The sequence below is a fragment of the Lagenorhynchus albirostris genome, chromosome 2 (assembly GCF_949774975.1).
Source record: "Lagenorhynchus albirostris chromosome 2, mLagAlb1.1, whole genome shotgun sequence".
Lineage (NCBI taxonomy): Eukaryota > Metazoa > Chordata > Mammalia > Artiodactyla > Delphinidae > Lagenorhynchus > Lagenorhynchus albirostris.
Window position 1 is genome coordinate 26,095,828 of NC_083096.1, and position 25,549 is coordinate 26,121,376.

General features: G+C 40.0%; 2 protein-coding genes across 4 annotated transcripts; one reads left to right on the plus strand and one right to left on the minus strand.

Moving 5' to 3' along the window:
* Window positions 1–16: 16 nt before the first annotated feature.
* On the plus strand, window positions 17–20,213 carry HNRNPU (heterogeneous nuclear ribonucleoprotein U). 3 transcript variants are annotated; one of them, XM_060128508.1, is made up of 16 exons: window positions 17–921; window positions 1,750–1,861; window positions 1,950–2,023; window positions 3,956–4,095; window positions 4,668–4,767; window positions 5,112–5,224; window positions 5,570–5,833; window positions 6,013–6,132; window positions 6,467–6,595; window positions 6,684–6,852; window positions 7,111–7,365; window positions 7,674–7,858; window positions 8,219–8,290; window positions 14,315–14,385; window positions 16,447–16,550; window positions 17,203–20,213. In XM_060128508.1, the coding sequence occupies exons 1-14, from the start codon at window positions 231–233 to the stop codon at window positions 14,360–14,362; spliced, it is 2,472 nt and encodes an 823-aa protein (XP_059984491.1). In that variant the 5' UTR covers window positions 17–230; the 3' UTR covers window positions 14,363–14,385; window positions 16,447–16,550; window positions 17,203–20,213. The 3 variants fall into 3 exon arrangements, with proteins under 3 accessions (XP_059984491.1, XP_059984485.1, XP_059984502.1); XM_060128502.1 differs by lacking the exons at window positions 14,315–14,385; window positions 16,447–16,550; window positions 17,203–20,213 and adding an exon at window positions 8,750–9,860 and having other exon boundaries at window positions 19–921; XM_060128519.1 differs by lacking the exons at window positions 14,315–14,385; window positions 16,447–16,550; window positions 17,203–20,213 and adding an exon at window positions 8,750–9,860 and having other exon boundaries at window positions 19–864.
* Window positions 18,685–25,140, minus strand: LOC132508370 (cytochrome c oxidase assembly protein COX20, mitochondrial). The gene is given in 5 exon segments (XM_060128531.1): window positions 18,685–18,960; window positions 19,420–19,483; window positions 19,594–19,708; window positions 24,756–24,855; window positions 24,857–25,140. Coding segments are annotated over 5 exon segments (549 nt in total). The 5' UTR covers window positions 24,982–25,140; the 3' UTR covers window positions 18,685–18,815.
* Between the last annotated feature and the right edge of the window lie 409 nt (window positions 25,141–25,549).

Consider the following 25,549-nt stretch of genomic DNA (forward strand, 5'->3'; position numbering starts at 1 on the left):
GGACGTTGCGTGCTCGCTCGCGCCAGGCGAGTCTCCGCGTCTCCGTCGCGAACTCGGTGAAAGGAATTGGCGCCGTTCGACACCAGGCGGATCTGCTCTGCAGCAGCAACCCAGCTCCAGCCGCAGCCGCAGCCGCCGCCTGGGCCGAGGAGCAGCCTCAGCCGCCGCCAGTGGCCGAGTGAGCGGAGCCGAGTTTGAGCCAGCGCCTAGCGGTGAATCGGGGCCTCACCATGAGTTCCTCGCCTGTTAATGTGAAAAAGCTGAAGGTGTCGGAGCTGAAGGAGGAGCTCAAGAAGCGGCGCCTGTCCGACAAGGGCCTCAAGGCCGAGCTCATGGAGCGTCTCCAGGCCGCGCTAGACGACGAGGAGGCCGGGGGCCGCCCCGCCATGGAGCCCGGGAACGGCAGCCTAGACCTGGGCGGGGATTCCGCCGGGCGCTCGGGAGCAGGCCTCGAGCAGGAGGCCGCGGCAGGCGGCGATGACGACGAGGAGGAAGAGGAGGAGGAGGAGGAAGGGATAGCCGCCCTGGATGGCGACCAGATGGAGCTCGGGGAGGAGAACGGCGCCGCGGGGGCGGCCGACTCGGGCCCGATGGAGGAGGAGGAAGCCGCCTCGGAGGACGAGAACGGCGACGACCAGGGCTTCCAGGAAGGGGAGGATGAGCTCGGAGACGAGGAGGAAGCCGCGGGCGACGAGAACGGGCACGGGGAGCAGCAGCCTCAACCGCCGGCGGCGCCGCAGCAACAGCCCCAGCAGCAGCGCGGGGCCGCCAAGGAGGCCGCGGGGAAGAGCAGCGGCCCTACGTCGCTGTTCGCGGTGACGGTGGCGCCGCCCGGGGCGAGGCAGGGCCAGCAGCAGGCGGGAGGTAAGAAGAAGGCGGAAGGCGGCGGAGGCGGCGGTCGCCCCGGGGCTCCGGCGGCGGGTGAGTGCTGCGTGGTTGGTTGCGCGCGGCGGGAGGCCCGCGCGGGGTGGGGACCGTGCCCAGGCCTGCCGGAGCCCCGCTGGGGGAGGAGGGAGCCCCGCCGCGGGAGGGAGCCCCCGGGGGGGCGGGGGCCCCTGCGAGGGGGTGGGGGGGAATCCCGGATTAGACGTGAGGCCTCTGCTCGGTGTGTGACGGCGGCGGCAGCGCCTCCATTATGTGGCTGGAGAGCCGGGGTGGGGGGGGGGACTGCAGCTGCCGCTGGAGGGGGAGGAGCCGCGGTGGCGCCGCCGTGCTGCGTGCGCGCAGTGCGGGCACATGTCTCGGGGGGAGGGGAGGCCCGGGGCCCCGGCGGCGCGCTGTGGCGGCTCCGGGCCGCGGTATTGTGCAAGGCGCGCCGGGCTCGGCGTGACGTCACTTCCGGCGGGCGGGGCCGGGTGGGTCCAGCGGCGAGCAGTACAATGCGGCCGCGGGGAGCGCGGGCCCGGGTGGGGGAGGGGAGTGCGGGCGGGGCGCTTCGGCCCCTCCCCCCTTCGTGAACTCTCTCTGGGATACACGTGGGCTTCGGGCCTGGGCCGCGCTGAGTTTTCATTAGCATTTTCGAATATTCGAGTAGGTTGGCGAAATTAGCAATGTCCTTAGACTGCGTCACTAATTCTAGTCCAGTTCCAAGCGGGTTTTTCTTTGAATTCTCATTTGAGTCGTCGATAGAAAACACTTAAAAATATGAACGGGGAAAGTCGAGCTTTTTTGGGGCGTCAAAACAGAATAGGTTTTTTTGTTTGTTTTGTTGCGGCGTGGTCTCTTATAAAGGGGTGTCGTGTGTTGTAGGAGACGGCAAAACAGAACAGAAAGGCGGAGATAAAAAGAGAGGTGTTAAAAGACCTCGAGAAGATCATGGCCGTGGCTATTTTGAGTACATTGAAGAGAACAAGTATAGCAGGTAGAGGATGTTAACGTAGTGTTACTTGTCACCTGTTCTTTGTGCTTTGGTGGGGAAAGCTGTATCAGGAGACAATTCTGTCTTTCAGAGCCAAATCTCCTCAGCCACCTGTTGAAGAAGAAGATGAGCACTTCGACGACACAGTTGTTTGTCTTGATACTTGTAAGTGAAGCTGTTTCTCCCCCGTTCCTCCCCCAGTTGTCACATGTGGTTTTTGGTTACAAAATATTAGAAAACTTAACACGTGTAAACAGCTGTTTTAAAAGTAGGAAGATGATGGCTTATATTCAGATTCTGGTCACTTAATATTTAGTACAGTAGTTGTATTGATAATTTTACAGGCTCTAACAATTTGATGTTTTTTGGTAGGGCTTTAAAGTTCTCATTTGTAGGAATGTGAAATTAATGCCAATATTTGACTGTCTAGCTAATGGAAACTTGTAAGACTACTTATAACTTGTCTATTTAGGCTTCTACGATAAATGTCATTTTTTTGTGGGATTATGTTAAGTGAGCTCTTTGGGCTTAGTTAAATATTAATGGCTTTTCCATTAGCACGCCATTATATTCCCTATTCTAAAAGATTGTAATAATACTTTTTCAATAACTGCTCTTTTGTTCTCAATTCCAGTTCAGTAGCTGCTGCTTTAAGCTAAGTTGATTTCTTCCAAAGACCTGGGGCAGCAGCAGTGGGCTATCACTGGGCCACTAGCTTTCTTCAGCAGCGAATGGTATCAATGGCAGCGCTGTAAATACTGCTACTTTACCCAGTTGGGTTGCAATTGAGTATGAGGAAGTATTGCAAACCTCTAAATGGGCCTTGGCTGTCAGATTCCTAATTTTTCTAATACAAAAAAAAAATCGTTTGGTGTAGTGATCAGAAAGTACAATTCTTTCTGTGATAGAACAAAGGGTAGAAATAATTGCTTAGAGGTAAGGTGTCAACTTGTCCTGTAGATTAAGGAGTTGAAGCTTAGAGTCTCATGTTTTGGAATACATATGGTTTTCATTTAGATGTGTAAGGCAGTGTAAATATAAGTCTTGATTTCTTATTGCATACGCTTTACCGCATAGTTGAGATAGTGGAGTGTTTTTTTTTTTTTTTAAAGACTTGCCCATGGAAGAGTAGTTGAATGTTTTACGTTAAATTCAGTTGCTTAAATATTGGCGAGATACTGAAGCAATGATTTGGCAAGGTAATACTATTATAAAAGGCTTTTAGCTCCTCACCTAGGGATATCAATTTAAGTGCATTATTGGGTTCAAACACAATTGGTTGAATTGAAAATTCTGTTAGTGATGATCGGGAATAAAAGAACAAAGCTAATTTAAGGAGAATTCCAAACTGTAGATTTAATTTCATATCACCAGTAGCTTTCCAACTTCAGCTCCCTTGACTGAGAACTCAGAAGGTGCATGCTAATGAGCCAGTGACCCAAAGGTAGCTAGGTTAAAGACGTTTTGGATTTGGATTATTCCAAAGTGTGTAATCCCCCATTGTTATTGATTAACAGGCAAGTCTGGGGAAAGGGGACCTAAAATGCTGTAGTAGTAACAGCATTAGATGACCAGGTTTGTATTTTGCAGATTGAAACTGCCTTAACAAGTTTTAGCAAACAATTTAAGATCTAGAGCCCCTGTAAAGTGCAGGATCAACAGCTCATACTCGTATTTTAAAATACGTGATCATGGCCTCCCTTCAGTTTTATTGTGGCACTGGTAAATTCTACCTGGTCTGGCATGCTTCACTTTGATTTCCTGCTATCCTCTACTGCTTGCCTCTAAATCAAGGTAAAGAGCAGAGCAGGTATGTATTAATGTCACATTGTCTTGATTATTTTATATACTTAAAATACACATACTAAACCTCGATATTTGTTAGTTGCACAGGTAGTGTATGCTCTAGTTCATAATTTGGCAAGAATTGACTTGGTGGGAGCGGGGCTTGAACTGAAAATTCGAACAACAGCATGATCTGTAAAAATGTATGCAACATTAAGAAATATGAGAAAATTTAATAAAGTTTTGTCTACATAGCAGATACATTTGTATTGGATATCAAAAGAAATAATATGGTATTTGATATAATTGCAGATAATTGTGATCTACATTTTAAAATATCAAGAGATCGCCTCAGTGCTTCTTCCCTTACTATGGAGAGTTTTGCTTTTCTTTGGGCTGGAGGAAGGGCATCCTATGGTGTGTCAAAAGGCAAAGTCTGTTTTGAGATGAAGGTAAATGCAATTTTGTGATGATGTCTTTTTTTCCTTAAGAACCTTTGTGAGTTTTTCCCTGACACTTAGATGTCATTGGAACTTGTAATTTTTCAAGTTTTTGTGGGACTTGGAATCTATGATTTGTAACAGTTTAGGATGTTTGTTATATTAGAAGTTGCCATATAGAGCCAGCCTAATTTTTATTTAGGGTGTTCATTTTTTATCAGGCACTTGAAAGGCCCACCATGGGTTTGAAAATAAATTTGGTTAGGCTTCTGTTTCTGTTCCAGAGAAAAAGCATGTTAAATGAATACTTTAGTTGGTTTTGAGTATTGAGAATATGTAATTTCAATGTTTTCTTTTAAACGTGAATTAATCAAGTACTTAACCATTTTCCGTTTCAAGTTAAAAGCCCTTACATCAGTTGTTGAAGTTTTTGTGAATGTTAGGGGGAAGAGTAGAGTTGGTATCTTTCTGTACTTTGTAGCTGGAGAAAAATTAGCCCATTGCCCGAATGAAATAAACAAGCGTTGGTTCAGTGGTTTATTTTCCTTCGTTTACAGTTTAATCATTTATGATTTGACTTCCAGGTTACAGAGAAGATCCCAGTAAGGCATTTATATACAAAAGATATTGACATACACGAAGTTCGGATTGGCTGGTCACTAACCACAAGTGGAATGTTGCTTGGTAAAGTTTCCATTTGAGTATCTATGTACTCATGAGTGTTCAGGGTTTGATTTCAGTAATTAGACTAGAAGGCATTCTAAACTTTTTGCCTGTTTTTAGAGATGAATAATAATAACATGGACACTGGCTAAATTTTAGCTTTTCTTTCTTTGTGGTTACTTGGTTTATGACTGATGGTTGAAATAGAGTATTATCCATGGTATGCAATTTGTCAGCTAGTTATATAACCACCTAGCTCTCATTAACTTTATATCTAGTATAAACCCTACATCTGGGATGTTAAAAGTACGTGGGTCATTGGACTTTTGAAAAACTGATTTCATGAAAGTTAATTATTTTCTTAGGTGAAGAAGAATTTTCTTATGGGTATTCTCTAAAAGGAATAAAAACATGCAGCTGTGAGACTGAAGATTATGGAGAGAAGTTTGATGAAAATGATGTGATTACATGTTTTGTTGTAAGTCGTAGCTAAATTTCTACATATAAATAGCAAGTTAGTAGATAAGAGTATTTTAACATTATATTGTTGTCAGTTTTCAATACTAATTGATTTTGACTGAAAACTACTTAATGTGAAGTTGATCCGAAAATCTAGTCTTTTAGGGCAATATTAATTTCTGCTTGTGGATATAGGTGTTCTAGTTGTATATAACGAAATGTTACCAAAGCTCTTTAACATATAACCTAAATATGTTTTCTACAGGATAAAGCTTCACTCCTAACTTGAATTTTGAAGTTTTTTTTAAAAGAAGTATTATAAGAAGTAGATTAAAACCCATTAATTTTTTTCTCCAATTAACAGAACTTTGAAAGTGATGAAGTAGAACTCTCCTATGCAAAGAATGGACAAGATCTTGGCATTGCCTTCAAAATCAGTAAGGAAGTTCTTGCTGGACGACCACTCTTCCCGCATGTTCTGTGCCACAACTGTGCGGTTGAGTTTAATTTTGGTCAGAAGGAAAAGCCATATTTTCCAATACCTGAAGACTATACTTTTATCCAGAATGTCCCCTTGGAGGATCGAGTTAGAGGACCAAAGGGGCCTGAAGAGAAGAAAGATTGTGAAGTAAGTCACTTTAAAAAAAGAATTTTGAAGGTTGCTTTTGCTTGGCAAAAATGACATTTAGAAGAGTTGGATGGTTGCTCTGTTTAATTTACTAACTGCCATACATGTTAAAGTTCAGATATGTAAACTGAGCTTTTGTGCATTAAAAAAAAATATTTAAAGAATTCTTTCCATTGTAGGTGGTTATGATGATTGGCTTGCCAGGAGCTGGAAAAACTACTTGGGTTACTAAACATGCAGCAGAAAATCCTGGTAAATACAACATTCTTGGAACAAACACCATAATGGATAAAATGATGGTAAGTAGATTGGGCATGATTTCAGCATTTTTAAGACTAGAAGGTATTCGGGGTAACGGTTTTGTCTTTATTCATTTTGTGTTAGTATCTTAGAGATAGGAGTTCGGGCAGTTAAAGTGGTTATTTAAGCAGGCTCTTTACCTGTAAGGTAAACTGCCTTCCAATGGCTAGCTTAGGCTTCCTTCTCTTTTCTATAGAAGGTTTTGGACTCGGATTATCCAGTAGCTAAAAATGAATTGAAGCCACTGGGTGTTGTTACAGTATAAAATATCCTTTTCTGTAGCAATGAGAAAAGGCAATATTTAAATTTGGAAACTTTAACTTTTAAAAATAGGTGGCAGGTTTTAAGAAGCAAATGGCAGATACTGGGAAACTAAACACGCTGTTGCAGAGAGCTCCACAGTGTCTTGGAAAGTTTATTGAGATTGCTGCCCGTAAGAAGAGAAATTTCATTTTGGATCAGGTGAGCTGCAGCTTTGAGATTGAAAAAAGTAACTGATAATTATAGAATTAATGTTTGGGGTTATAAACTTTTTTTTTTTTTTTTAAAGACAAATGTGTCTGCTGCTGCCCAGAGGAGAAAAATGTGCCTGTTTGCAGGCTTCCAACGAAAAGCTGTTGTAGTTTGCCCAAAAGATGAAGACTATAAGCAAAGAACACAGAAGAAAGCAGAAGTAGAGGGAAAAGACCTACCGGAACATGCAGTCCTCAAAATGAAAGGCATGAAATTTATTTCTACTGTTATGTTAAATATCTTTCTGTGATTTATATCTGTGAACTTAAATTTTGTGTCAGTAATACTGTTTCAGGAGTTAACTCTGTAAATGAGCGTACTTCACTTGTTTAAGAAAATGTAATTAAAACATGAATAGATACTGTATGCTTTGCAGGAATTAAGCTGCTTGAGAGTTGTAGGCTCTAGGATTGTGAATGTGTATGTAGTGGATTTGTAGGTTAATACGATTTAATGTTTTGTAGGAAACTTCACTCTGCCAGAAGTAGCTGAGTGCTTTGATGAAATAACGTATGTTGAACTTCAGAAGGAGGAAGCCCAAAAACTTTTGGAGCAATATAAGGAAGAAAGCAAAAAAGCTCTTCCACCGGAAAAGAAACAGAACACAGGCTCAAAGAAGAGCAATAAAAATAAGAGTGGCAAGAACCAGTTTAACAGAGGTGGTGGCCATAGAGGGCGCGGTGGATTCAATATGCGTGGTGGAAATTTCAGAGGAGGAGGCAAGTTAATTTTGAGTATTATTTATTTGGTTCAATGTTGAAACAAGTGGTAATCTGTAATCTTCTAGTTTGGGTCTGTATGTTTTTCTGCTGAATTTAACATAGGAAGTTTTTGATCCTCATGTCCTAGCTGTCTTAGTAACCATAGTAAAATACTTCATGCGATTTGATGGTAAACACACCTAGGTTATGTTGAATGGTTAAATTAAACATTTTTTTCATAAAATAAAGGAATGGTCCAGAAGAACCCTAAGTCGTGTGTAAAGAAGGTAACAACACACTGTTAAATGAAACGTCTCTTGTTTTAGCTCCTGGGAATCGTGGTGGATATAATAGGAGGGGCAATATGCCACAGAGAGGTGGTGGCGGTGGCGGAAGTGGTGGAATTGGCTATCCATATCCTCGTGGCCCTGTTTTTCCCAGCCGAGGCGGTTATTCAAATAGAGGGAATTACAACAGAGGTGGAATGCCTAACAGAGGGAACTACAACCAGGTAATGATTTAAGATTCCTGTATACACTGTTTCTCTATATAGTTTAGTCTGGAAAGTTAAAGGCATATGTTGCGCAGCCTCAGAAAGAGTTGGGAACACAGCATGTATGCATAGTGATGGTAAAATGAGTCAATTTCATTTATATTGATTTTTCAGGTGCATTAACTAGCAACAAGTCAGGTGATGTCTCATAGCGAATAAGTTAATCACCTGAGAGCAAACGCAGCAGAGAGTGCTCAGAGGTTAATGGCTGACTGGCAATCTTACCTATTTCTGTGGCTGTGTCTCCTCTTCTCCCCCTGCCCCATATACAAACCTAACAACTTGTGCTCTTTTTAAAGGTTCTTTTCTTTTTTGTAGAACTTCAGAGGACGAGGAAACAATCGTGGCTACAAAAATCAATCTCAGGGCTACAACCAGTGGCAGCAGGGTGTAAGTAATTCCTTATGTGCTTTTTTGTACATTTAATTGTATTTTGAATTCGTAAGAGTCAACCTTGAAAAAAGATCTTGTCCAGGGATTGAAGTGTTTATAAGTGTTACAGGGCAAGGTGTGAATTGTGTTGCAGTTGTAGCCATAATGTCTTTTGAAGACAAAATAGGTTGGAGTTTGCTGTAACTTAATATTTTAAATAAAATAGTATTTAATACATATGGTTCTTTTTACTGCTAGCTTTAATTGTATAAACTAACCAAGTCATAATGTGTTTCCTTTTGTAATGTGTATTGATAATGGGATATTAATACCAACTAAATCTGGCTTGATAAATCAGAGGTATGACAGGTATAAATTTGTCTCCAGCAATTACTCTGAATTAGATTGTCATTTCCTAAAAGCAGTTTGAGTGGCTTATTGATGTTTTTTCTTTAAAAAAAAAATTTTCTCTTACAGCAATTCTGGGGTCAGAAGCCATGGAGTCAGCATTATCACCAAGGATATTATTGAATACCCAAATAAAACGAACTGATACATATTTCTCCAAAACCTTCACAAGAAGTCGACTGTTTTCTTTAGTAGGCTAACTTTTTAAACATTCCACAAGAGGAAGTGCCTGCGGGTTCCTTTTTTAGAAGCTTTGTGGGTTGATTTTTTTTTTCTTTTCTTTTTTGTACATTTTTAATTGCAGTTTTAAAGTGAATCGTAAGAGAACCTCAGCATTGTGCACGATAAGAGAATGTGTCAGTATTTCAGGGTTCTACATTTTATCTGTAAAATGTGACTTTTTTTTTTATCACAACAAAAGTAAAATGTTGCTTTGTACCTGGTGTCTTTTATTAAGAATTTACTCCCCCCATTTCTCAGAGATAACAGTCGGGAGTTATTGTCACAATATAATAGAAATGTTAGCAACCAGATTCATGTAAGGACTAAGTGGTCCTCATGAATTGCATAAGACTCTGTACTGCTCGTATTACACTCCATCCTCTCTGTAGTTTGCTGAGTAGTGGAGGGGTAAGCTAAATAGTAGTTTTTGACAGTAACTGGGAAGGCTCTTTCTTTTTAAGTAACAATGCAATTGGCATATTTGGGAATGAAGATAAAATTTGGAACTAAGATAGAGAAGATGGAGTGTATGTAGAAGGGCTGTTAAAAATGTAAAACTTGGTTGCATTATTTGTGGAGGCTCAAACTTGTGAAGGTTAAATACCATAATTTTTCCATTTGTTCTGCATTTTGATTCTGAAAAGAAAGCTGGCTTTGCCCATTTCTTATTAAAAAAACTTGTTGTAAATCCAGTTGTCTAATGGGATCTATATGAAGTTAGCTATGTCTGTATGCCCTTCTCCCACAAAATACTGTATAACTAGTGTGCTTGTAGTAGTTAACTCCACCATCTTTGTAAGCTAATGAAATTGTGAGTCACCCATTTATATCTTAATTTTTAATCATGTCAGTTCTTGAATGGGTATCTCCTTAGCCTGCTGATTTCTTTTTCTTTCTAAAGAAAGTGGGTGGAGAAATTAATTTAGACGTTTGTTTGCAATAAAAAGAATTCATTTTACTCTCGTTTTGGGATTCTCGCCATCAAGGTTCAAAATCCCTTTATGAAACTCCCAAGAGGAGAAAATTTAAGTGTGTGCTTTCTGGACAGCTTATTCTCTGTACTTGGAACATTTAGGTTTTAAAAACTTAAATGTGTACTGACAATTGACTTTTTAAATTATGAAGTAAAGTTGAATGCTTCCCTTCCCCTCCCCGCCCAGATGACTTTTAACATTTAACGAGGGGAAAAGGTACTGGCTGGGAGAAGTTAACACTCAGTTTATCATCTTTACAAAATGCTAATGGCTGTCCTCAACTGATAATTATATATACATCTGTATAATACATGAAACTCTGGGAACAGATGCTTTTAGAAGCCATCATGCAAGCCAGTCACTACTACACAACACTGCTAACTTAACTGTAGTTATGTGATAACATTAGATCCCCTAATTGTAATTTTATTGGGTTTGCACAGAACACTTAATCTTCTAAAGGACCCTCACTCATGTGAGGTGAGGAATCAGGAGTCAAACTGTAGAACTAAAACTTGACATCAGTTTAGTGTTTCATTGGTGTTTTAGGTTGCTTCTGGTAAGTATAGGTTTGTTTATATTTGACTGCTTAGATTTTTGTTTTAGCCATTTAAAATCAGATTTTTAACTATTTATACTCCTAGGAATTTTCTTGCTAAAGGATGAGCTGGAGTTGAGTTTCAGATGATGGTGTAGGTTCAGTTGAGAATTTTTTGGCCTATAACCCTACAGTTAACCATAGGAATACTTAACAGTACAAGATAGTGCCTCAGGGGCTTTTGTCTTTCTAGCAATTAACTTAATGCAAGCAACCATTTGCATGAGTCTGCTTTTCAGTATACATCAGTATTACTGGGGTTGTATAGACTTATGCCGGGGGTGGGGGGGAGTAAGGTTTGTTGCTAATCAGTGTTTGTGTCCTAAATGTTTAGGTGCTATTGAAAAATCTTGGATATACCTTCTAGCTTAAAATTGCTTATTAAAGAATTCATATTCTAATCATCGCAGTGGGAGAGTGATGGCCAAGTGACATTTGGTAGGCTGTCATGCCTGTGCAGCACAGAAAATTTTGGGAAGAGAGATGGGATAGATAAAAATGCCCAGGAAAATGTTAAGTTTGAAGAAGCAGTTTCAAGGTCAGAATTAATAGTAACACCTGCATTTGTATGAAGTGACATAATCCTAGAGAGTATTTAAGAAATTAAGAAGAGGGAGTGCACCATATAGCAAATAAAAAAAGTTGATGCCAAGTTTGGCAGAACGAGATCTGTAAATGAGAAACTTGGTTTATTGTTCACCCCTTCCCTTGCCTACCTCCCCTCAATGGCAAGCAAAACACTGAATAAACAAAAATTATCTGAACAGATGTCCCAATTATACCCTGAGAAAACTCACCTGTGAGATTGCTCTTGGTTTAAGGGGTGCTTTCACTAGAAACTTTTGCATATAGTTACTTAATACCTATCATCCTGAAGCAAGAATTGGATTAGATTGGTTACTAAGACATTAATCAGGAAAGAACAGAAAGTGCTTTAAGTTAGAAATCATAAAGTAACTGGAACTGTAAAAAGTTTTCTTTGTTGCTGGTAGTTTACGCCTTGTTACTCCTATCTAGCCTTTGGTGGCTGGCTCTGGCTCAGACCTAGAAGGCTGAGACCAGCTTCTGGCCCTGATACCCAGACAGCAAGATGAAATCTTAAAAATGAAGTATGAGTCAAATCAATTTGACATTGAAGTGACAAGAAGCCATATTAAATCTAGGAAACGATAAGCTGTCATTTGCCTAGGATCCTGTCTGAAAATAAATATGGAACTAGATGTCTTGAACACTCACAAGATTTTAAAGCTTCTTAAAGACAGTTTTCCTTGAAAAAATACTGTTTTCGAGGAAAGGTAACTTGGTAGTATTTCTTTTTCACCTCCTGTGGAGTTTACTTTCATGGATAGACTGTTTTGTATTCGCCTCAGTTGTGGAAATTGACATTTTTCTATGAACTTTTACTTAATATAAATTGGCTTTTATCCTAGGATTGTTTTTTATAACCCATCCCATTGCACAAATGAGGAAACATTTTGATAGCTTATAAGGCAATGGTATAGGCATCTTTCACACGTAAAGATCTGTAAGGGTATTTCTGATGTGCTTTAAAAGCCTAAACCAGAATAAACTTACTAAGGAAGGCATAAACTTGTATCTTCAGTCCAAGTCGTAGTTGCTGGTATTAGACATAAAACACATCTTAAAATCATTAGTTTCCATAATTTCTTTCTTACACATTGAAATGTTTTGAATCTAGACTTGGTCATTGTTCATATTTCTGGGGCTCTGGACTTTATAAAAATGGGTTTAGGTTTTAACATTTTAGTAATAGTTAATGAAAGTAAGGGTGTATGTTAATGGCAATGGCCTGGCAATAAGTTGCAATGCTTAGTTTATGTATTGGAACTCTTCCTTATGCGTGAGTTTTAAGGGACTGTTAAATTAGTGCTTTGAATTAGAAACTTACCAACTGCCTCATCTCTAAACAGCAATTTGGACTTATTAGGTTAAACCATGGTTTCTTCAAATCATTAATTGCCTTAACTAAAAAATAGGTAAAACTGCAATATCCTTGTGATGTGGAGAGCCTTTATCTTGGGTAATTTTCAGATGTGACTTTTTTTGGCCTTGTCATTGCACAACTTCTGTGCTAAAACATGTAGGTAATAGATCTAGCCAGTTCAGTGCTTAGGCTGCTCTAATCCCTAGTTCTTAACTTACTACTACAGGTACATGTTTACAAGACATATAGTAAAATTACATTGTCCACCTAACTCCTGTTGAAGTGACATTTGTTTTATTAATCCATACTAATCTTGATGTTTGAAAAGTAAATCCTTAAGAATTTGGAAATGACCTACAGTACTGATGGATGTAGTATGTGTCCCCTAGTGTTGAGGTAGGAAAAAAATCAAAACCCAGCATCCCCAAGTACCTTAACGTTAATCTTAAACTATAAACTTGTGAATTTGAACAGGAAATAACCTACCTTAACATATAATTTTTATATATTTTGCTGATTAGGTATGCCATTTTATTTGGTGGTCACATTTAGTAAATTTCAACCATGCAGCTAGCTGGATCTCAGAAAATAATAGCTTTAGGTAGGAGGGAAATGGCTAACAAAGATAAGTAGGCATATATACTTTCACATCTTAGCCGATTGACTAAAGATATAGGGTGATAGGATATGTTCAATTAGTTTGCCCAAGGAATTAGTCCATGAGGAATGGTAGACTGGAAATAGGTGGGAATATTACCCATAATGTTAACCAGAATTACTCAAAAAAATGTAACACCTGTAAATTGTGCAGTTAGGTTGGGAATGTGCTGTCCACCTGGGAAGCTGAATAAGTACAACTTGTTGGCATTATGTAGACAGTTGGTGCTTTCACTGGTGATTGTAGATCCAATATTAGGGGAGTAAATGTTGCAGATAACTGATAGGCCAGGACATCTGTAATCCGTTTGGTTAGGTGAGTTATTGGGACAAGAACTTAATCGTGTGTTTAATGTGTAATCATTTTATCACCTAGGAGTATTACAATTTTTTTTTCCTTTTCATGCCAGGAATCAACATATACTTGCATCTTGACAAGGAACAGGGGTTTTGCTTTTAAACAAAACTGGATCTGTGGGTATGAGAAACTATTATAGTTGAAAGTGATGTGGGAATACCAGTCCAGGCAAATGGAGAAATGTCTTATGGAAAGTTAATTTGTTCTGTTAATTTGTTCAGTTGTTCCAATATTTCAGTTAAAATCACAGCGCTACACCAATGGCACAGCAGTTATTCCTGAGCATGCCCAGCTTGGGTATCTGCACAACTGGATGTTATGAAGGGACTACAGGCCTGGAAAGCTAGCATAGTGTTTAAAACCTGTAAACACTGAACTGTTGTGGCATGTTCTTTTCTGCCAGTCCTCTAACACTCCATTCTGTGATCTTACAAGAAGTAAAATTAGTTTTGCCTAGTAAGATATTTTATACTTGCCAAGCACTTGAGAAGCACTGCCACAAATTAGTATCAGCCAAAATTGTTTTTTTTTTTTTAAAAAGCAAAAGCAATGAAGAACTTTGAGATGGCCACTGTAGACATTTAACTTGCGTGGCTTTCATGAGAACGAAAAAAGAGATGCAGAGAAAGTGAGATAAAGTTAATACCTCAGAAGAATAGTTGAAGCTTACTTGAATGACAGGATAACTTCGTACTAAGGATAACTTAGTAATGACATAACTTTGTAATAAGTAGTTGTTAATAAGGTATCCTTTCAGTTGTCTGTAGTTAAGGGAGATGGGAGAGTCACGGTCAAGAACAACAAAAGGTTCCAACTTACTTTTTTTTTTGAAAAAATAAAAAATAATGTGCTGATTTAAATTTCATCTCCTTTTCCTTAGTCTGTCCATGTGAATGTGCTGTGTGGAAGAGTAAAAGGGTCCAAGTAAATGTGTTCCAGTGATTCCAATAGGTATTCCAAATTAATTGCTGCTTGTACATTTAACACGTGTTATACTGGGCTTCCAGGATCACCTTAATTAGAACTCCTCTTATTTTAAAAAGGCAGGGGAAAGGGAGAAATTAGTAACTAAGTGCATAGATTTGTTTGTAACAGGAAAGAAAGGTTCTCTAGTATCTCTTTTGCATACCTGAAATGTGAGGTATTTGGTGGTATGTTAGCAATTGGTGGTCCTCTTGCATAGGTTAAAGGCAGTACATGCAAATAGAGCCAAGTCCCTTTAAGGTTAAATCCTTATTCTAATGGTTCAAATTCCTTCTATTTAATGTTATGTAAGACATTGTTTCAATATTCTCCCTACTTGTAGAGTTGAAATACTTCCTTACAATATTCTAATACAAAGATAGCTAGGATACCTATGTCCTTGGGTTCCCAAAATCTTTCTGTATCTGTATTAAATGCACAAATACTTTTTGTTAGCTTATAATAACTTGGAAAATGATCTTTTTGGATAATGAAGTGATGTAAATTTACATCAAAGTACAAAAAGATCAAGAAGTGAAATTTAAGACAAGGACTTTGATTATGTTAGTCCAGAGCATGTACTTTCTTGTTGCCCTGAAATTATTTAAAGACTTAATAAGAAGCTTAGAAGAAATTAGTTTTTCCCACTACATACTTGAGAATAATGTATTTTGGTGAAGTGAGAGGACTTGGCTGCTGTACTGACTGAAAATATAACTACCAGGGTTTCCTCAGTGAAATACAGTTCTACTCTGTCAAATAAAAGCAATCTCTAAAGACTTGAAGAGCAGAGACAACTTAGAGTAAAAGGTAAAAACTCAAAGCCATTTCTGTTCATTTGAGAGAAAACAAACTAGAAAGATGTTTTTAAAGCAAACTTAGAATTTAGATAGTAGAACACGTTTCATTTCACGTGACTAGTCCTTGTGGTCTAAGGGGGAAGACATTTTTATGAAAACTTAACCCTTTAAGAAACCAGTATATGCAAATTTGAATCCCCTAAGGGTAGGCCATATATAATAGGTGTTTTACAACTTACAGAACTTGGTAAAAGTTATTCCTAGAAAAGAGTAGAAAAGATAGCTGCCTGTTAAGTCCATGTGAACATTTAGTGAACAATAGAAACTTTTAATTTAGTACTTATAGTCACTGGTAGCTTTCTCAAGATAAAAATACTTGGAAAAAGTCATCTTTTAATCTCTAGAAAATAAAGAGTGGTTGAAAAGACTCAAATGTTTGCAACACTGATCAGTAGTGCTCACATTATGAACTTTAAAATGTAATACTTTATTAAAAAACTAAGCTTTTTGTCCCTAAAGCTTGTCTTAAAAGAAAATTTAAATATGAAACTTAATGCACAAAAACAACGTGTAAGATACCAGTATTTGGGTGGTAGAGGATATTATATATTATTACTGACCTGATTTGATGACCAATGGACCATATTTTAAGATGCTTCCCAAAGATATTTCATTCTAGAGTACTATTAAAAACCACAGTTAAAGCAATCAGTAATTTTTCTACTTTCCTCATTAAGGTATTCTGCTTTCCCAAAGTAGTTTACGTTAACATCACTTTTAAAGGGGTGTCTTAATCCCCATCCACCACAGATTTTTACCTAGGAATAGAAGGATTCAAACCCTATTTGATCCCTAGCTTTTTGCTGAAAAGTGCATAAACAGGAATCCTGAATTTATTATATAGACCTCCTCGCATTATAAAATCGAAGCAAAGGGAAACCAGCGATGGAGTAGAGGTACGTAGACTGAAGAGATGCTTGCAAATTAAATAATGGTATTAGGGATAGTCAGATTTCTTGTTGGCAAACTTGGTCAATAGAAATCACACGTCCAGAGAAAAGCTAGTTAATTTTAAATTCCCTGAGGTTCTTTTACTGAGATGTAAAGCAAGTAGTCAAGGAAAAACAAAGAGGGAGGGGTGAGGGAAGGGGGGGAACTGCATAAAGCACTTAGAGGTAGTTAATTAAAGTAGGTATGATAAGCTGCAAAGTTTTAAACCTACTAATTGCCACAATTCTATTTTAATCAGCTATTTAGCTGGTACCTACCGCTATATCACCTAGTGTGAAATTTCGGATTTAATGGAATAATGAAGGAAGCAGTGCAGCTGGAGGCTTCAAGTGGGCTCGGAAGGTAGGTTACTCTTTCAGCTTAAGTTTGGAAAGTGTAAGCTTTTGGGTGAGAGGCACTAGTGAACATTTAGTAATTAAACTATCATGTGTTGACTGCTTTATACCAGACACTTGGTTGGGAATGTAAAGATAGGGTTCTTGTAGCACAAGTCAGTGACCAATGGAAGTGCCAACTACTGTTAGTGGAACATGAAACAAAGTAGTGTGAGAGCCTAAAAGGTGGTGATGATCCTAATTCTAGAAGTTAGCAAGAGAGTGGAAGGTTATAGAGAAGGAGGTAGGAGAAGGGCACTATAAGTGAAGTGAAAAAATTTGAGCAGAGGTATGAGTTCAGTTCATGGTGGCCAGAGGTACACTGGAGGTGGGACTGGCAAAACTTCGCAGTTTGAACTTGAAGTTGGATGGCAGAGTGGAAGAAGATTGGACTGGAGGGACCAGAAGTGGAAATGTCAAGATCAACTTGGAGGCCTTGGAGGTCTGGTAGCAATGTTTTAAGGGCCTAGAGCATGTTGAATGGTCCAATAATTCATTAATGCATTTTGTATCATTTTAATAGGTAAAGAAGAAAAAGTGCTAATGATTTAAGTTTATGAAATGATATTTGAAAAGTAATCCAAATAAGTAATTATATTTAAACTTCTGTTTTTATCCAGGTCTCCAATTTATGCAGTCATTCTGCTGTGAAAATGAACTAACCTTGTTATTATTGAAGGCCTTGGAAATTTTTACCAGCTGAGAGATTTTTCTCTTACTCAGGGTAAGACGTAATCATAGTGTGCTAGAGCTGGAAGGGACTTGACTTACATAATCCATTTGCCTGATTTCATATGTTACATGTTATCAAACTGAAGCTGAGAACGTAAGTGGCCTGCACAGCTTGTTAAATATCAAATTTGATTAGTACTCATCAATTCCTCCACCCCACCCCAACTCATGCCTTTTAAAACATGAGTGACTGTCACATGGAATTTTTAACATAATTGTTTAAGATCAATTTGAATAATACAGACTGCACCTAGCTCTGATTTGTGTCAGTAACGGCAGGCAGATGATCTTGCAAAAACTTCTTTCTCTTTTCTAATAACCTTCCCTTGTTAATGTCCAAGTCTTTCCTTTGGTGGCTGCCAGATGATTAGGATCAATAAAAATCTCTCAGAACATATATGCTTGACAGTGTCACTCATGATAGGGCATTTGGTAAACCATATAGCTTGTGTACCCTAACCCTCATAATGACAGCCATAAGAAGGTGAGCATGGGAGGGAAAATGCTACTGCTCTTATGAAGTGAATTGGAGCAGGCCCCTACCTATCCTGAAAACGGATTAAGAACAAAATAAAGTTTCAAAACATCTCTTCCTTGATCTGTTTAGCTCACCCGTGATAATCAGTAGGACCAGTAATAATGCCATAATCCTATCCACTGGTGTCTTCTTTCATACTTAACCATTCCTTAACCAGAAAGGTCTCTAAGCCTGTGTTTTAAGTAATGTTGATATTTATTAAACCAAAAATGATGAATGAATGAATAAATGCTGTGGACTTAGTTGGGTGTTGGGTGCTTTTTTTAAATGGCAGCCAGTTGAATTATAAATGTCTTTACGTTAATGGAACAATATGTAATTCTGCAGTATTTTCCTTTGCACCAAACAAGTTTCTGAAAATATTTTTATGTGTGCCATGTACATATTTACGTTCTACTTAAAAATAAAAACCCTGCATACATCCCAAAAATATTTAGAGCAGCTAAAAACCACTTTTCCTTTCTGAGAGATGACTCACCTGTTGAAGTGGAAGAATAGGGTCAAGCAATGGGTACATTTTTAAAATAAAAATTGCAGAGTGACGGCCCATTAGTTTTAAGTCTGATATAACATCACTGGCTTTAGAAATCAGAAAGTATCCCCTCATTTTTAACAGGGTACAGTAATACAGTTGTGATTTTTGTTTTAAGGCAAGTTTTAACATTGAACTGAGATTTTATTTCTTGAAACGTCAGGTGTACTCACTGCTTACCATAAGGAAACACTTTTCTAAGCATGATAAACACGAGGTTTATTTTAAGTATGAGTCCACTATGTGCTATACTGACAGTAGATACAGGGGCAGAATAAGTTTGTACATACACATGTAAAATGACAACAACTTACACATACTTTATTTACTTGGTTGAAAGCCTTGTGGTATATAAAATGCTTTCTATAGTTGATCTCGGCTTGGTTCACACCGAAGTGAGTTGTATCTGGGTTTTCTGTGCTCAAGACTGCTCAATTGCTGCTGCTGCCGCCGCTGTTGGTTTGTTTTCTTTCAGGATCAAGGTGGGTACTTTCATATAAAATCTTGTTTTTAATTCCTTCTCTGGCACGTCTTTCCTGGATTCTTAGCTTTGCATAATTATACCTACAATGGAACCTAGTAAGGAGAACATGAATAAATTGATATAACATACCTGTAGAAACTAATTTGAAATTTGTAATCAAAATTTTTAAATGCTTACAGATGACTGTCAGTGGTTGTGAACACATTCTTAAGGTAGCATTTTCAGATGTTATGCCATAGGTAGGGATTGAAATGAGCATTAGGATAAGATAAAAGGTTGAGGCCTTCCTAAACGAAGTATAAACCCTGACATGGCATTAATGCAGTGCCTAATGCCATGCATTCATCTGTTCATTTGACAAATGACACAAGATGTGTGTGTATATATACATATTTAAAAGATTAAAGGCAGTCCGGCAATATCATTTTGTAAGATAAATTTCCGTGAGGGTGGGGAATCTTAGTGGGAGATTGCTCTGAGTAGAGCATGTCCTTTGGAACTAGATAAACCTATTAGAATCGTGGATCTTCTTGAATACTTAGCACACATACCAGCATCCTAAAGTCACCAAGATAAATCCTCCTATTCCAACGTCACATGATCTTCTAATTCTACCTGTCAAAAGGAAGCATAAACACTAATACACTGCATGTTATAATACTTCCTCTAGGAAAAAAACTTAAGAGAAACATGTTTTTTATGCATAGAGAAAAGCAGATACTCACTAGTTAACAAAAAGTGTCCGAGGCCAGCCACAACAGATCCTAATGAGCCATACAGTGTCGAATCCCGAGCACAGGGGATGTTTTCAACATCTAAAATTCCTAGGAGCTTAAAGGGCTACGAAAAATAAAAAAACTTAGGTTGGACAAGAGAATATTTTATTTTAGGGTGGTTTGGCAAAGACGAAAACCATCTTTAATCATCCTGCTTTGGTATGTAATATGAATCTAAAATGGAAACCCTGAGAATTTGACCAGAAAGTCCTAAGCAGGTAGGGTAAATTAAACCTAAATAGATTATGGTACCATGGTTATGCTATAATTTGTTAATCAACTGGTTTGGAGATAAGGTAAGGGCATACATTATTTTATGAGCTCTTTAAACATCTGTATGAAATCATTTGGGGGATTTGGCTATCATTGAAATTTAAAAGCAGCATAATTTCCTTCTAATAACCTGAGATGCATAGATGGGAAAAGTGAAATTGTCCTAACCATGTTGCTTATAATATTAGTATACTGCTGTTTTAAATTCCTTTAAGGAGGACTGCAGATTTTCTGTGTTAACTAGTAACAACACATCAGTTGTGTCTGTAAGAATAAATACTTTGTGTTGAGACAAATCTTGTCTGTTTCTTGCCTGTGATATGACTTGCCTGTGATATGAAGTTGCCGTTGATTCTATTTCTTTGTTGATAGTACATGGTAACCATACCTAGGTGTGATGAAAAAAGCTGGACATCTACAGGGTTGGATTTTATTCTCAGCTCTGCCACTAACTTCTGTAACCTGTAGGACATATTTTTTTATCTGGCCTGCAATCTGTAATGAAGGGGTTCAGCTAGGTGATAATTTAAGTTCCTTCAAGTGCTAAAATGAATGGTTTTAAAATTCTTTATATAGTCTTCATTGGATTTATGGATTTGTTCTCCCTCATTAAAAAATACTGCCACTTTAAGCATAACATTTTCCAACTTGAATGTCTTGTCACTCACTCTGTACTTAGGGGTTTTGGGAGGGCAGGACAGAATTTTTTTTATAAGGCATGCTTATGTTTTGCTACAGCATTCTCCTATTCATAGAAAGAAAAGAAAACGTAAGTTACTGTTTTCAGTTAATGTAGCTTTTAAAAAGGAAGCCACGTCCATTCTTTGGGATGAGATATACCTAGATGCTGTAAGGGAATACAGTATATACCTATACTGTAAGGGAAAAAGAGTGGAAGAAATGGGAACAGGACAGTAAAGGGCAAGTCAGATTAAAGGTTGAAACATGAAGGTATTGTGTTTGCCTTGGCTCAGGCGTCTGCAGGAAAGACAATGTGACTCGGTTCCTAATAAAGCAAAAGTTATACACTCTTGGATCATTATGTTCCTTTTTTTTTTTTGCCTCTGCCTGTTCCCTCCCCCCCCCAACATGTTTACTTCATGAACACAGCAGGTGCTCATTGAAGTTGCAGACTTGAATGTTAAAAGGCTCTTTAGTACAAATCTTCATGTACAAAGAGGTTGGGATTTAATTCTGCTTCTAGGCTTTTCATTTAATTTAGCAAAAGATAATTGTTTCTCACCCTCAGGTCAAGAGCCAGGTGGAATTTATGGCCCGGAGGAGAAGGAGGGTGTGATCAGTTCTGCAGCTAGGCCATTGCCCTGGGGGAAGGATGCTAAATAGACTGAGATGGGGTGGTGGTGTTTAATGTCAGATCTTAGAAGCGAGTGAGACCAGCAGCTTCTACCACGGGGTAGAATGTTAAGATGGCTTTCACATTTAAGCAGAGAGAAAGAAAGGAACTATCAAGTGTTGGCCGCAGCATGCCAAACACTGCACATCTCTGCCAAAGACAGCACTTCTTTCAAGGCTTCTGGGCTTTTTCATTTGGATTCCGTTCCAAAATGGAGCCCTAGTGTGACCCCAGGATACACCAGAATCTGCAAACTTTGCGGGGGGGGGCATTTGGATAAAATTATCAGCCCCAGTTCTTTGCCAAGTGTGTAAAATAAACTTGCTGAACATCTGAAATGCTGCTATTTGTTTAAATCAGCTAGGTAGGTAGCTTTCTGAGCTTTTTAGAGATTTTCAAATTCCACCCTCAGATTCTGACTCAATAGGCCCCAGGCATTGATGTTTAGGAAACCGCCCACCCCGCAGACTGGGAGAAACACTGCTTTAGAGATTTTAGAAAAGTAAAATTTTGAAATTGCAGATAATGGAGTAATCCAGTTTATTTTGAAAGATAAACATATCCTTTTTAAGGGGTACCTTCTAAAACCAACAATGGGTTAGAGGCCAAGGATGCTACTGCTAAAGGTCCTGCAATGCATGTATCACATACAAGACTGCCTTAGTCAATGTCAGCGCCAAGGTTGAGAAGCCAATGCTTGTCGAATTAATCTCATAATTTAGAGGTGCCAAGGACCTATTAGTGCCCGGCCCTTTATATCCCTTGTTTTTAATTCTCACAACCTCTTTGTGACATTTTCTCTGCAACAGGCTCAGGGTTTAAGTAGAAGGCTAATAAGTGCTGGCAGAGTAGAAGTGGAAGTCAGTCTGACCCTGAAAGCCTGTCATTCCCACTGCAGCATTTAACCCTTTGGTTTTTTAGTGAACACTAAGGTTCACATATAGAGAGTAATAGAACTGTGTACATAACTGTAGATCTGCATGCAGTTTGTATCAAAACTGGGTAAGGATGTACAAAGACTTTTTCCCCTTCACTAGTAGGGAATTTTCAGCCTCCTGGTAAAGTTGGAGTTTAGACTGCTGATGACTTAAAAGCAAGTATGGAATACTGTAATGAAGTCTTGAGCTTAGAGAGTACACTGAACTTTGATTCTCAGAAATGGAAATAAAGGGTCTAAGCCTGAAGTCACTTTGAAGTTATGTTTGTAATGTTCAAGGCATTTAACATTCCTCTTTTATTCCCTAGTTGCCTGCAAATTTAAGGTTCACCTGCTATTAATAAAGCCTTTAAACGTAAACTAAAATTATAGACTTTTTTTTTGGTAAGCTAATGTTTTTAAGCTTAGATTTAGAAAGGCAGCCTTACCAACACACCTTGATGGAATTAAGGGAAGCTCAAAAAATTTCTAAGCCAGAATGCCAGTTTAATAATTTATAGGAAACAGATCACATCAAATCAGAGCTACTTCATTTCCCACTGTTAAATTTATCTGCATCAGTGCTCATATTCTGCCTTTCCTTTTGTTTCAAAGGAGGAACTGGCCCTACTCCTATTTAAAACTAGTCCTCACTTTGCAGTTGATTACTTTATCCACTCTCAAAAGACTCTGCTTCTGTGGTTATCCCATCTTTCATTTGCATTACTTGTTTTTCCTCCTTTTAATAATCTCCAGTCTAGAAACATACAAAATAAATCCCCCTCTCTTGACACCCTTCCCCCCCAAGCCACCATCCCATTTTTCTGTTCCCTGTCACTGCAAAACTCAAGTTACCTGTGTGTGCTTCTTCACTTACAAACCTACGCTCCCTTTAACTTGCTTCAACCAGACATTTACCAACTGTACTCGACGGAAACAGCACCACTGAGGTTTTCTAAAAGACAGTCGTTTTGCAAAATCCATCATACTTTACATCTCAGCACATGTGGCACAGATAATCACTTGTTTTTGAAACATTTTCTTTGGCTTCAAATACACTATTAATCAAAAAAATTTTTCATGTATTTCTTTTCTGGATTCTCAATGGGTTAAACCACCCTCATGACCCTAAAATGACAGCAGTTGTCTCTATCAAAGGTGAACAACCAGATACAAAAAGGATGAAAGCACCATTCAAGATCCCAGTGTTCTCACAAAACAGTCTACAATTTTGTGTTTGTAGTTATGGTGCCCCTTGAAATATGCAAGTTTCAAACAAGGGTACATTTTGTTAAAGTAAGCATATTCCAAATAGTATGTGAGACGTTAAAAACAGAAAAGGCGCCAACAATGTATAAATTGACAAATTTTTTGAAAACAAATATGGAAACAATTTACCCAACATTTATTCATAACCATTTGATGATCTAGGCCAAATTTAGATGGAAAATTCCCCAGAGAAGCAAGAACACTGAATAAGTGATCAAAATTTTCAAGCTGAGTAGACAATAGCCTAAAACTATAGGTGCAGTGTGGCACAGTGTGGGTCTTAAATATTTGTGAATCTAATTGAGCCAACGTTAATCTCTCTATGGCTTACTATTTAAAATTGTTCCTTTTTCCATTACCTTTTTAAAACACTTGTTATTTACTCTGCATTGAAGATATAAAAATCGGGTTCCCTGCTCTTAAGACACAAATTAACTTCCAGTATAATGTTGTAATGATCCAGCAATGTACAAGGTGTCCGGGAGATAGGAGCAGAAGCACCTCAGTCTCTTGAGGAGTCGGGAAGCCCTTCAGGGGAGACCAGAGATAACCCTGTTTAATACACCCGGAGAGGAAAGCATGAGAAGAGTCACACGGGTTAGTTAGGTGATGAGCTTTGTTATCACAGGCCGAGAAATTCGGATTTATCCTGAAATCAATGGGCAGCTACGGCTGGTTTTAAGCAGAGAGGTGGAATTATGCATTTTACAGGGTAGCCCACAAGGACGACTGTGGAAGGTGAAGCGAGAAAGGCAGAGCAGGAAGACCTGAATGCCAGCCAGCGAAGCTATTGGTTACATATGATACTGCATACTCCACGTGGTCGAGTGAAATCAAGGTTAACGGGGGAAAAATCTCAATCTTTTCATCACCCTCCTGCTCTGGATATAAATTCAGTCGAATATAACCAAGTTCTCATTCCCCAGCATTTACCGATTCCTGTTAAGTGTTGTGAAGTATACAGCCTTAAAGACAAGGCACCTGTCCTCAGCTTTTAATCCCTCTTTGCTGGTAAATTACAATACGAGGCCCCGTCAACAAAACTTTCTTTCCAAAGGGATCAGTCTTGTTACCTGCAGTAAGCTATCGGTACCGGTCCCCTCATCCTCCCAGTTTGGGTCACTTAAATCGTGGCAATTAAGATAAAAATGTCGGGGGGTGGGAGGAGGGGAGCTGTTCGATTGCAGAGAAGCTAATGACACGTGCTCCCGGCCTGGGTCTCCCAGCTCTAGAGGCCGCATCCTTAGGCGCCGCCCGTGCTCCGCGCGCCCCGCCGCACCCCGCCGCAGCCCGGATTACCTTCCCCTTTACGGGCTCTCCGGCCTCCGGCGCAGCCGCCATGGGGACAGTCGGCGCCTCCACCCCGCCCCGTCGCCGCCGCTGGCCGCCGTGAGCGGACGCCCCGCCCCACCCTGGCCAGCCCGGCCCGCGCCTGCGTTCGCGCTGTCCGCCATTTTAGGGAACGTTTCCCAGTCTGCGCGGCGGCAGCACTGGCCGAGCAGGCTGCCTTTGGTGTGGCCGCCATTTCCTTTGTTCAGTTGAACGGATCACGTCTTCTCTATCGGGGCTCTCCGCAGCCCGAGGGCCTGGGCCAGGGGAGGAGGAGAAGGACTCGTGAAGCAACCGCGCACCCGGACTCTTGGCACTTCGAGGCTGCGCCTTTTCCCGCCCCCGCCCCTGCCCCTGCCCCTGCCCCTCCTCTCGCCCCAACCGCCATTTCTGTCGTCCGCGCGCGTGCGCTCGCTCCCGTGCGTAGGCGCTGGGCGCGCGCGGCGGGGCGGCCGGGGCCGCGCGGAGGGGGCGTGCGCGCCGCCGCCGCTTTGTCCTGGGAACGGGAGCCCCCACCCCCGCAAGCCCACGGCCCGGAAGTCGGCCCGTACTGCTTTGCGGCCCGCGTCCGCTTCGTGTCCTTTGTCTTCCCGGCCGGGACGAGTCCTGGGCGACCCCGTCAGCTCCACCCAGCGCCAGCCACCGTTTCGCCCCGAGCGAAAGTGTGGTCCAGCGCTCACACCGCTTACTCCCTGCTTTGGTTTCGTCAGGGAGGGGCTTGAAAATAGCGCCACTCGGTTTGCCTGAAGGAGACTGGGGACAAA